The sequence below is a fragment of the Sinohyriopsis cumingii genome, unplaced genomic scaffold, assembly GCF_028554795.1.
Source record: "Sinohyriopsis cumingii isolate HCF-2022 unplaced genomic scaffold, ASM2855479v2 utg000881l, whole genome shotgun sequence".
Taxonomy (NCBI): Eukaryota; Metazoa; Mollusca; class Bivalvia; order Unionida; family Unionidae; genus Sinohyriopsis; species Sinohyriopsis cumingii.
In genome coordinates this window covers 1,058,666-1,072,005 of record NW_028315939.1, presented here as the reverse complement: position 1 = coordinate 1,072,005, position 13,340 = coordinate 1,058,666, and the positions used below count along the sequence as shown (strand labels likewise).

At 35.6% G+C, this 13,340-nt stretch overlaps 1 protein-coding gene across 8 annotated transcripts in view; it reads right to left on the bottom strand.

Moving 5' to 3' along the window:
- The window catches only part of LOC149773125 (stathmin-like), a 104,908-nt gene that overhangs the window by 17,803 nt on the left and 73,765 nt on the right, over positions 1–13,340 (bottom strand). For all 8 annotated transcript variants that reach the window (XM_089946790.1, XM_089946796.1, XM_089946793.1 and 5 more), the window contains one exon: positions 103–294. In XM_089946790.1, coding sequence (XP_089802916.1) covers positions 103–294 — 192 coding nt within the window. The remainder of the gene's footprint in view (positions 1–102; positions 295–13,340) is intronic.

Sequence of the window (13,340 nt, the reverse complement as noted above, 5' to 3'; positions counted from 1 at the left end):
AAAACTGTTCGCAACTGTAATTCACCAAATTCTTATCTATGCTAGTATATACATCGGTGTGCAAATAATAACTCAAGTTTGGGTCCTTTTCTTGTTCCTTACATGGTCCCTCAATCTATCTTGCAAGGCCTTTATCTGGGCTTCTCGGTTCTCCTTGTTGATTTCCATGGATCGTCTCAGCTTTTCTTGTGTGGCCCGAGCAAAGTTCTCCTCTTCTTGCTGCTTCAATAACAAAGCTTCCTGTGCCCTCTGACGATCTTTGGCAATCTGGTCCAGCTTCAGAGCTTCAAGCGACTGAAGAAAAAGAAAACAACATTTAAAGTACTTTATACACGCCAGTGGTAGACTAGGGTCTAAAGCTGTTTGTTCATCAGAATTAAAAAACACAACAAACTGTGCAGGTCCTGAACTGCCTGTTCAATGTATTACTGCAGATCTGCCAAGATTTTATCTGAAAGGGCAAACTACTTCCTTGTCACCAAAATAAGAGGGAGGGCTAGAAGAAAAATGAGGGGAGAAATAAATGGCTATTATTCAATATTTACCTAGTATATCAATATACATCTCTCTTCCTACTCTAATGTTAGCACTGTAATGAAATCAAAACCTTTTAAAAATGTCACCTTTAAATGTATAAGCATCAATCTTTTATATGGTTTTTGAGGATAATCTGTTCCTTACCTGTGTATATATTGCTCTGTGCTGAAAACCCACTTTAGTCTGGTGTCTGAATGGGGCAAAAACTTAGCCAGCTTCAATACTGTTCCTTGTGGCTATTATGTGCAATTTTCCACAGATCACAGCTATTGCCTTTTGGGTACTTCTGCTCCAAAATTAAGAGCATTCACATAAGCTCCACACAGGCCAAAACACCCAAGAGGTGTAAGTGTGATTACTGCTATTATAAGTGGCAACAAAGCATAATTTGGGCATACAAAGTGGAATCTATTCATTACATGCCAGAATTACAGCATGTATGAAAAAGATAACATTTTCACTTTTAACAAAGGGCAGATTCCATATGGGTCTGAACCAGAATACAAAGACAAAATATACAGAAAAATTATTTATATTCAGCACTCACTTCAACTAGTCTACAAATAGCTTCCGCTGAATGAATGTGAACTTGAATTCTGCAATGAGCATGATCATGTGCTCAATCCATGGGCTGTATTACATTACTCTCACCCCGAGTGGCTGAATGGTCCAAAGCGCTCACCGTTACGGATCACTGCCATCTCACCTCTGTCTGCGTGAGTTTGAGTCTCAGGCTCGGCTAATGTGGGTACGTGAGAAAGCCTGCCAGTAGCTTCTTGTGGGTCGGTGGTTCTTCTTGGGGTTTTCCAGGGTTCTTCCTCAACCAATTATACTGGCCACCATGTATAGCCTATCTTGTGCTGAAAAATGGCGTTAAACCCTACAACAACATTACTCTCATATTCTTCTTTTAAAGTTTGTAAAGTAGTGTTGATTTGTCCTTTTTCTGAAATGACATGTTTGGAAGTTTGAAGAGATCCATCTGTTCTAACATTTTCCATCATATAACAGTTACAAGTCACACTGTAAAGCACTTTGCTTAACATCTGGCACCATTTTCTTTAAACCTAAAGACACGTCTACTAACAAACTAGCTTCTTAATATAATGAATCTGCAAGCCAAAACTTGTTTTCTTGGAAATGGATCATATACAATTGCTATAGATAGAAAATATGGAAAGTACTTCCAGTACTCATCTCTTCTTATAAAGAAGTCATCTTTTCAAGAAGATTCCTCAAATTTATGAGTGGAATTAATGAGATGATAACAAAAATGACAAAACAACTTTTTATTGCTTTCATTATATTTTTTAATGTACCCACAGATGTACAGTCCATATAGTGGCAAGCATAAAATGTAATTTAGTGACAAAACGTACTGATTACACCAAATGCACAATGGCTGGCATGGATGAAACTCTGCCCAATGTATTACCTGTTTCATACTGCTGTACTAGGGCTTTTAAGTCCATAACTGCTACAGTAAGCTAGTTCAGACAGGTATTTTGATCAGATAAATATCTTAATTTCATTTTTTTAATTCTTACTTATTTCATTTATCTTAACCTCAATAAAGCTACATACTGTTGGAGTACATGGTTCCCCCAGGGCTAAATTGTTTGATTATTGCATTGAAAAATGTGCTCTACTTTTTACATTGTTTGTTTTAATTAGGCTTTTCTACATTTAACTTCAAAACACTGCAATGGGGGTTGACTGGCATGACATCTGTTTTTGTCCATCCACATAGATGCCAAACCAATGAAAGGCATAAGCGTAATTATTGCTATTATAAGTAGCAAAAAAGCATAATTTGGGCATAAAAAGAGTAATCAATATATTAATGCAAGAATTACAATTTACAGCAAGTATGAATCAGATACAGCGTTATGACTAACCTGGTTCTGCAGCTGGTCAAAATTCTTGCCAAAAAGGGAAAAAATCCATATGATTTTGGAATCAGAAAACAAAGACAAAATATACTGAAAAATGATTTATATTCATTACTCAGTTTAACTAGTCTATATGTGCAGCTTTTGCTCAATGATTGCTATCTGGAATACTGTAATGATCACAGTCAGGTGCTCTTAGTGCTATAACCCTTTACTCCTCAGGTACGATTTTCTATGCCTTTACCTTTGCCTAGTAATGGGAATCAGTCAGAAATTCATAATTGATAATCAGTTCCACTTAACCAACTGATAATTGATTATAATTGGTTACTAAGAGCAAATTTTAATTTTTGTTTGTTATACAGTTATATCTTTGATCAAGAGTTCAAGATGTTAATATACAGTAGTAATCTCATTTAATAATATGTATACTTTAACCTGATAATATTACATTTTTGTCTATTGTGTTGTGTGTTATTTTTGTTCTACAACTTTGTTAAATGAACGCAACTTTTTATAGCTTTTAAGTCATATGTAACTGAAATACTGCTACAATCCCCCAAAATTCTTTCATTCATATGTGATGTTTCCATAATTTTAAGTGTAGAAGGACATTGGTTTTCTTGTTTGTCATAGTTTACAAATGCTACAAATGATATTGCATTTAAACTGAAACAAATCATCAAAATGTGTTTAAATTTATTAAGTCAACAATTTAACAGCTTGATCATGTAATAATGACTATATGTTTCTAATTATGAAATTCTGCACCTATAAAATATCCTAAGGTTTTATATTTGTAGTTGTGAAGGGAATTAATAAATTTCATGTCAACTTTAGTGGCTGGAAGTTTTACTAACCTTTGTGCTTTGCATACAATTAAAAAGTAGTCTCCCTTTACACACAATCGATTATGGAGTTCACAATCAATTATCTAAATGGTTCGCTCAACCAACTAATCGGAACAACACTAACTTTGCCCCCATCCTCCTTTTCACATAACTACACTTTTACCTTTGCCCCCCCATCTACACATTACACAGTAACTACTCTGAATATGTTACATCTTCCATTTAAATGTAGATTAGCTGCGAAGTAACCGAACGCTGGTCAAAAAGTAAATCACATTTGACTTTAATGACGTATTTCCTAACATTAGAACATATAAAGCTAAATTTAACCAATTATACATAGGGTTTTTTCCATGGCCGCATCCAAAATGGCATCGTAGGTCGATATTATTACCTCAATTTGATGTACTTATTATGGCCTTTGCAACATATATATGTTACTCATAATTGTAATTTTTCCAAATATAATGCTGAAGTTTACTTTAGCAGTATAAATTCGTAATGTCATTGTTTTTTATGTGGAAAATCAGTCTTCTTCCATACATTGTAATGTTAAATGTAGTTTTAACGTGTTTAAAACACGAAATCTGCTATAACTGCGGGTCATATAAAATAAAATAAAATTAAGAATGTTTCTATTGTTCACTTCTTCCATTCATTTCAATATGCAAAGTTTCAATCAAATCGTATAACAGACGATACCGGACAAAAACAACTTTATTTACGAAAGGAATTTCCTGGCCTCATCATGGCAATGTTGTCCTCGCCTGTTAATTACAGTGATTTGTCTGGAAGTGAAAACGATTTTTCTGGATTGGTTCCAACAAAATACCAGATTTTATAAACAATTATGCCTTTAATGACGAAGGATCTGAAATTCTGTCTTCAAATATCAACACTGAAATGTCATCAGCCTCGAGTGACACTGATGATGATCAGCCAAATTGGTTTGCAGATGTGCAAGATGTTGACACAAGTCCATTTACTCAGCAGTCAGGACCAACATATAATCTGCAGGAAACGGCACCAGAACTAGATTATTTTCATTTCTATTTTCCAGTTGGAATTTTTGAAAAGATTTTAAGTGATGCAAATAAATTTGCAGCTGAACAACATGTGGATTATGAAATCAGTGATGCAAACTGGACAGAGACCAGTGTGCTTGAGATGACTGCCTTTATTGGCATGTTTATCTTCATGGGGATAATCAAAGTTCCTGACCATAATTTTTACTGGTCAAATGACAATTTTCTATCCATTGAAGAAATCAAAAATGTAATGCCACGCAGGAGGTTTGAATAACTCCTCCAGTACCTTCACCTAAACGATGACAACACTAATTTTCCTGCAGATCACCCTAACCATGACAAACTTCACGAAATACGTCCAATACTGGATGAAGTTCTGGCAACCATTGAGAAAACATACAAGCCTCGACATCATCAAACCACTGATAATGTATTTCTTCCCAAGAGTAAATTGCACAGCAGACACACTCTCACATACAGACATCATAAAAGAAATACAAATACATACATATTGTATTCTTTCATCTTTACATTATTGTGATAATTTAAAAAAAAATTTTTTTTTAAAGCCCATAATATATTCATGTTAAATTGTATGTCCAATATGAACCACTCATGCGTGCATATCATATTCACACAAAAACATACATTAGGTATCCTTAATCACTCAACTACAACCTATCATATATCCTTACATAAACCTAAACATCAGACTCATGAATATCTGATATTTTATTCCATACCTTTTCATAATAATAAAAATGAAATAAAAAAATTAAAAAATATAACTTTCCATTCACCGATCCTGTTTTAAGTTTTGATTAAAATTTCATACAATAGTTCAATAAATGATTTATCAAGAAGATAATGCACTGTACAGGTATGATTGCATTCAAGGGATATCACAAGGCCAAGCACTATCTTCCTTCAAAGCCAATCAAGTGGGGTCTGAAAGTATGGATGTGCTGTGATGGTTTGTCTGGTTTCTGTCACCAGTTTGAGTTTTACCAGGGGAAGGAAGATACAGATGAAGCAAATGAGAGCATGAAGGGTCTTGGATATTGAGTTGTGCAAAAGCTTACTATGTCTTTGAGAGGAAAATTTTATCATGTATATTTTGAAAACTTTTTTTAATACATCCATTCGTTTGGCGCGAAGTTTATTGAGACATGGTATATATGCCTATGGCACCATGAGGAAAAACCGCAAAGGCTTCCCAGAGGAATTTAAATATCCACCATATATGGAGCAAGGAGACCATTTAATACAACAGGATGGAAACCTGACAGCCACACTGGAAGGACAAGAAACCAGTGACAGTCCTATCCACAGCAGATCCAACCATCACTGATACTGCTAACCAGAAATAAAAAGACGGGACAGTGCGACAGGTTAACTGTCCAAAGTCTGTCACAAATTACCAACAATATTCCTGAGGGTTGACATGTGACCAACTCAGGGCCAAATATCCAGTTGGACAATCATCAAAGAAATGGTGGCGATATATGTTAAATTTCATTATAAATATCTGCATAATCAATGGTTTTATAGCAATGGTGAGGAGTCATCCTCAGTCATAAAAAAAGAAAACGATTCAGACAGTTACATTTTTTAATTAATTTGGCGAGGCAGCTCATAGGAAGTTTCAAGTGCAGGAATGTTGCCATGCATCAAAAATCTGTTGCCCCAGTGACACTGGACAATACTGAAACACAGACTGCGGACACTTAAAAGGAAAAAATCCACTTCAAGCATGGACAAAAAAGATGCAAAGAAACAAAATTTGGCTCTGTCATTTGCACCATCCATCCATGCTGAATAAAATGTCACAGCCTGTTTCATCAAAGCATGTTCATTGTAGAGCAGTAGCTGTGATGTGCTCCAGTAGAATTGTAGATAGTTTTTTCTTATTGTTATGTTTGTTTGTTTTGTTCATCAACATGAAAGTCTGAGAACAAGTGATTTGCTAAATAGTTGATATTTATATTTGAGATCAGCTCTTCAATGAAATAAAACATCATTAGGCAAGATCATTTTGTTTTCCCTCACATGTATAGGCCTTAACAGAGAGATTTACCTATCCTTTACCACATCACTAATGACAAATAACAAGAAGTTACTATGAAATATTTTTAATAACCTTTAATAAGCCCATGTATGAAAAGCAGGCCAAGTGAATGAATAACTTTATAAAATGTTTCTGTGAAGGCCATTGAATTGCGCTTGAAAAATTTAGAATATTAGTCACACGTAAAGTACGAATAATTTGAAGCTTCAAAGATATAACAACATCAAAACCTTGATGCTTAATTTCATTGTTGCTGACAAAACAGTCCCGGAGTTTTTCATCAACGATGAAATGAAGTATTATAGTCTATCCTTGCATGAAATATAGTTCTATATCTTACTGAATCACACTACGGCCAAGAGTAAAAATGTGCCATGCATGCCATGTAGGTGCATCTATTTTTAGAAACTGATTTTCTTAATATGACCATTCACGCTTTAATTATATTAAAAAAATTATTGATAATTATAGGTTGTAATAATCAGCACGTACTGGCATATTATTTTGTATTTGTTCGATATGATTTCTTGGCTGTTATGTTATTATCATCACAAAATGAGTGATATAAGAAAATAGCCTTGACCTTATATACCACACTGATTATCCAACATCGTGATGTGTAATACATTTTGGACTATTATTTTTTAAATAGCTAAATAAATAATCACAGAATTTTTATATCATGTTTCTTATGAATTTTATATATTCCTTAATGTATATGCCAACTGAATTATAATTACGGCCTGTCTAATGAACACATACGTACTGCCTAGATACTGCAATGTCCAAGATAATTATGTTTCTGCCTCTTGTCAGGTTCACTTGTGACTTCAACTGATATTATGAAGAATATAACGTGAACAGGGCAGTGAAAAGTTTTAGTTAAATATTTTCAAAAATAATGTCACCAAGTATGCTGATTAAATACATGTTGGTATTCACATATTGATGTTTAACCCTTGAAGTGCTAGTCGCGACATTAGTCGTTTCCCAGGTAAGTAACAATATACGCATCCTATTACTTCAACTAGCCATGAGTGCTTGTAAAACGATATTTGATTGGTTTATATAGGCTCGGAACAAGCATTCCGTTGTACTTTACTATGCATTTAGGGAAGAAGTTTTACAACTACTCGCTTTTGAGCACGTGGTACGTGGAAAAAATTTAAATGGCTGACGGTGAATACGATGGTGATTTCTTGTGATAAATACTGGCTTCTGATAGTGACGATGAGAATGATTTTGAAGGATTTGAGAAGGATGAAATTATCTGAGCTGGTGAAGTGTTGATGGAAATTCCCATGAGTGATTTTGAACCAGGAATTGACGTGGGACTGGAGTCTGATGTACATGCTGGCTGGACAAGAAAAGATGGTATGCCCGTCAACCCCCCATTCACTGGTAATTCAAAATTGTCGAGATGGCGAATATGGAACCTATGGACTATATAAGACTTTTTTTATGACGAGTTATTGCATGTGACAGTATACTGAACAAATCGTTATGCAGATCAGAGAGTTCATGGGGTAGACTTGAAGGACAACAGTGGTATGAAGAAATGGCAGCCTGTCACACCTGAGCAGCTAAAACTCTTTTTCGCATTGATTACAGCAACGGGTTTGGTATAAATCTGATCTTGATTCCTACTGGGATACTGATGATGTGATATCAACCCTTTACTTCAGCAAAACAATTAGCATGGGATAGATTTCTAGCTATTCGAAGCAATTTACACCTGGCAGACAATGAGAACAATCAAGGTGACCCTTTACACAAAATCTGCCCAATGATTGAAAAACAAAAAGCATTTTGCTGAGGTTTATTCATCAGATATGAACCTCAGTTTTGATATCTGAATAAACAACAAGTGAAAAATTTTCATAAACATTTACTACTGATGTTTACAAAACTCTTACCTTTTCTTTACCTGTTATTGTCACAATTTAGACAAAACATTGTGACAGACATTACATGTACATGGTTGAACTACTAAAGAATATATAATATTTCTTAGATATATTTGAACTTTTCCATTAAAAAACACAAAAAATACAGATGAAATATAATTGTAACTTGTCATTTAACCTGTATTTGCACCTGTACATGCAAATAAGTTAAACTTACACGTGCCTTGATGCTAATCTTAACGTTTAGTGATCCACCATTATTTTTCATATAGGGTTTGTCTATCTATTGTATATATTTTTTGAAATACATGCAATTTAAAGACTGCAGTTTTTTTTCTCAAACAATTCAGCACTGAAGGCTCTTGTACTACAAAACAATAGAGCACTTTAAGGGTTAAAGTTTCGAAGCACAAGTTGCAATGATTAAAACAAAGCAACTTGTGCATCGGTAGTTGTTTTTATCCCGAAATGATGACAAATAATAACTTACGGTAATCTGGCATTAATAACAAATGCTGAGTTGCAGTGGAAATGATTAGGTTATTTGGAAGCTATTCCAGCAATGCGAGAATATAATTTTTTGAAGATAACGTTGCTTTACGGTTTAAGTGGATTTTTAATGGGAAGCAAGAGTATGATGTCGTGAACATCATATGGGAGGCACAGATAAGAGGGTTAGAATTTTATATGGGAAGCAAAGGGTCAACACATTATTCTCATAATCTTCTTTTTCAAGTTTGTAAAGCAGTGTTGATTTGTCCTTTTTTTTGAGATCTGACATGTTTTGAAGTTTGAAAAGATCCATCTGCTCTAACATCATCTTTGCTAGCCATGGTTCCGATAACTACACCCTGGTGGAGCGAACAGCTATATTAATGCTTTGTCCTAGTGAGATCTATTGAATTTCATGTGTTGCCTCCCTTAGTATGTAATGCCAACTAACCAAAAGCATGTTGCATTGTACATCGGCCGAAAACAGTGGTGGCAATTGACCTAAAGAGGATACATCAAAAGTATGACTATGTATCACATGGAAGCCATTACAGGTGTATTCGAGTGAAAGGCATTTGTGCAAACATGGCCAACACTAGAATAGTGCTTATTTATCAGTCCATTCAAGTTGTGTGCTTCCCCTTCTCGATCACGTAGGAACAGTGTTTAAATCTGAACAACTTAATTTTGATTGGATGCAAAAGCTTGCCGCCACAACCAATGCAATTCAAAGACCCAAAGCATAGAAATATCTGCTCAATATGCCAAAGTGTAGATAGGGTTATCACAACATTGGCTGGTGAAGATGCTTTAACATTTTCCATCAGCTAACATCCACTATTCTCACCATAAAGTATTTCACTTAATATCTGGCACCATTTTCTTTAAAAGTACAGACTGGCTCACTAACTAGCTAGCTTATCAATGAAATGAATCTGTGAGGCAAAGTTCACACATCAAGAAACCTGTCACTTTTCTTAGAAATTGGTCAAATACAGTTGCTATAAATAGCAAATAAGGAAAGTACTCTTACATTATTCTTATGCAGCAGTCACCGTTTTAAGAATATGCCCAAAATTTATGAGCAGAATTGAAGAGATGATAATACAAATGACAAAAATGTTTTATTGCTTTATTTTTATTTTTTACTGTACGAAAAAATTGTGATCCATATAGTCTAGTGTAAGAAGTAATTCTGTGGTAAAAAAAACTTAAGCATAAGTATATTTGGATTTTTAAAGTAGCTTTAAAAAAAATTCTCTCATACTGCCACAATGTTAGCAGTTTGTCAGTATATAGTGATTTCTAACAATGGGGCATCATGTCGCAGACATGTAGCATCACGTCCCACCTAGTTACATTATTCTGACACCAGGCTGACCAGTCCTAAACTAACCTCTTAATGCTGAGTGCATAGTGTGGCAGCCGTTAGTACCAGTTTTATAAGTCCTTGTTATGACTTGGCTGGTGTTCAAACCCGAGAATTCCTGCATCTGAGGCTGATGGTCTAACCTTAAGGCCACCGGAGCAGTTGACCAAAAGAACAATGGTTGGCATGTATGCATCCTGCATGTACAATGAACTTGTATTTATCACCATGAACAATTTCAAAATCACTCACTTATCTCTATTAACACTTTCCAACTCCAATAAATCTGATATAATTAATAACTGACCCACTCTCCCCCATCATTATCATCAGTCAGTATTTGTCAAAGGAATTCATTTATCTAAAGACAAAACAAAATGGGAATCACCCGTTTTGGTTTTCTAGGTAGCCAATATTTTAAATATGCATTTGGACAACTTCCTTGATGCAAGGTTCACACAAAAACAGAATACTTGTTCCAGGGAATATCAAAGTTAGTTTAACAGCCATTTCTGTGAAGCCGAAGAACTCTGATATGCAAACAGGTGCCTACCCGAAAAAAGGCAAATGTCATGGCAAGCACTACGATAAGTCTACTGGTGAACTTATGTTGTGGCAAGAATACAAATTCTATATTGTGCATGGTATATTTTCATATACAGTAATACCTCGAACATTCGCAAGGTTAGGTTCCAGAACCAGTCGCAGATCAGGAGGAATCGTGAATGTTTGGTACTAGTCACTAAAAATGCTAATAAATGCTTATTTCTAGGGTTTAAACCCTAAATATGACCCAAATCATGCTCCCAAAGCACTTTAATTTCATTTAAAAGTTAGCTTAATACATTACCCTTAAAAAGAGAAATAAATGGCTGACGTAAAAGTACAGTATCACCTAATGGGTATTTGCCACACTAGCACATTTACAGTACGGTACATGTATACTAATATTACCCCTATACTTATTCATTGGCTGCCGTTTTCTTTTGCACTCACAGTAAGGTAAAAACCAAGTAACGAATGGGACTGTAAACTTAATGACTGACGTTTTCTTTGTCATTGTCAGGAAGGTAAACTAGGTAAACTTCATATGTCACAGAAGTCATATAACGAGGTAAACTTCATATGTCACAGAAGTCATATAACGAAGGTATAATTCAATAAAATAAGGAAAACATGTACGTAGAGGGTACCAATGAAAATTTCGCGAATCCGTGAATTTGCGAATCCAGAAATGCAAATGCACGAGGTATTACTGTACACAACTTTAATTTGCTGGAGTACTTCTGCATCAATGGTAGCCTAACGAAAAACCATGTGAAAACATTCATTGTGAGATCTGGTAGAAGGCTGTTCATCATATTTGAATTTTTTGTAGTTTCATTGTTTTTTTAAGGTAATTGTCATTTTTTTAAAATGGTTTTTCTTGGCATTTAAGATCAAAATGAAAGTTTAGGTTTATGAGATCTGCTGCAGACCTTGGGAGAAGGGGAAGGGAAAGGGTGCGTATGTCAAGCCAATCTCTATTTCCATTAGAGCCCATAAATGTGTGTGTGTGTGTGTCTCTCTCTCTCTCTTATCCCCGGCTTCATACAGTGAATCTGCTTGTATTGACCAGTCACCAGTCTCTGATAAATGCTAGTCGGTATCTGGATAATGATGACTGATCCGGGGGGATGAGAGTGAGAAATCCTTCCAGAACAATGGGAAGTACAATGCCATCTCCATAAGAGGATGTTGGCCTTCCCACAGAAGTTGATTAGGGTGGGCTGTGCAATGGTACTAACACTCTCTCCATCTTAGGATGTTGCTTTACCCACTTGAAGGAAGAGCACTTGCACGAGCTTAAGAAGGTGCAGTCATCCTCTCCCATTATATTTTAAGGAGTGCATGAGGGTGGGCAGCAAAAGATCTGGTCTAAAGCAGAAAGTATTCTGGAGTAGCCAGAACCTGAAGATTTGGGTCAGAGGTCATTAGGGAAGAGGCAGTAAACTGCATTCACTGCCTTATCAAATGACCAAGTTTACTTACTGCACATTAAGCCTACTTGGCTTGTATGGCAGCAACGAAGCTCTTCCACTTCAGTCTTTGGCCATTTTTTCAAGTGTGCCACAGCTGTAGTAAAGGGTCTTCATCTCAGTCTCAACAGTACAAAGCCATGTTCTCTTAGGCCTCCCACACTCCCATCCTTACAACTGCTTCTGCCTCCATTCTAATCAAATGCCTGATCCATCACTAGCATCTTCTCATGATGACAGTGCCTGTTTTCTTGGTGGTATTGAACAAGTAGGTCACGGTTGAAAATTATCCTCAGCCAAAACATACATAGAATCCTAGTGAAGGCTAGTGCTGTGGAAGGATGAGAGTTTGGCAAGACTAAGTTTCTTCTTTTTAAAAGAAGGCTGAGAAGGGGAAAGTGACCCAAGGGGTCAGGGTACGACTTTGGTCTGCTCCATGTGAAATTCGTCTTCAATAACGACAGAAAGGACATCATAAACCTGCACCCTTTCCCAGACCTGTCAATTCTGACAAGTCCATTTTTCTGTAAGATTGACCAGTTTTCAGTAAGGTGAAACTAAATATCAATAACTGCTATTGTAAAGCTGGAAAACGAAATTAAAAGTTCAATGCATCGACAATAAACATTATGTTCAACTGAAAAGTTTGTAAAGTACATGTAGACTTTATTTACCACTAGTACAGTTGCACAAACTCTAGTTCCAAACCCTATGCAGCTCAATGGCTTGTTGCTATCTCTCAACTTGACATAATCCTTGGATATTCTTTTCCATTTCACATGACGGCAGCAATTATATCTCCAGCCACAAGTCATACTCAAACTGGCATCCTTTCCAGCTTTTATTCACAAGAATCTAATACCCTTTTTATTCTTCTGTGTTAATCATTAACACTTTTCTAGAAGCTTATTTTCCGTTCATCTTAAATATGCATCGCTTTCTGTACACCATTTTTAAAAATTATATAATCAACAGTTTGATCATGCAGACACTTTGCATGTACAAATAGTGCAGTTTAAAGCATCCAGTTAGTAGTTAGTCTGGTTACCTGACTAATTTCACTAATTCTAAGATGAAACCCAGATCCAAATAAAACATGGATGAACCAATTATCTGGCTTTTGCGGCAAAGATCATTTTTCCGTAGTTTTTGCTAGTATGTCGTAAGTCTGTATTTTA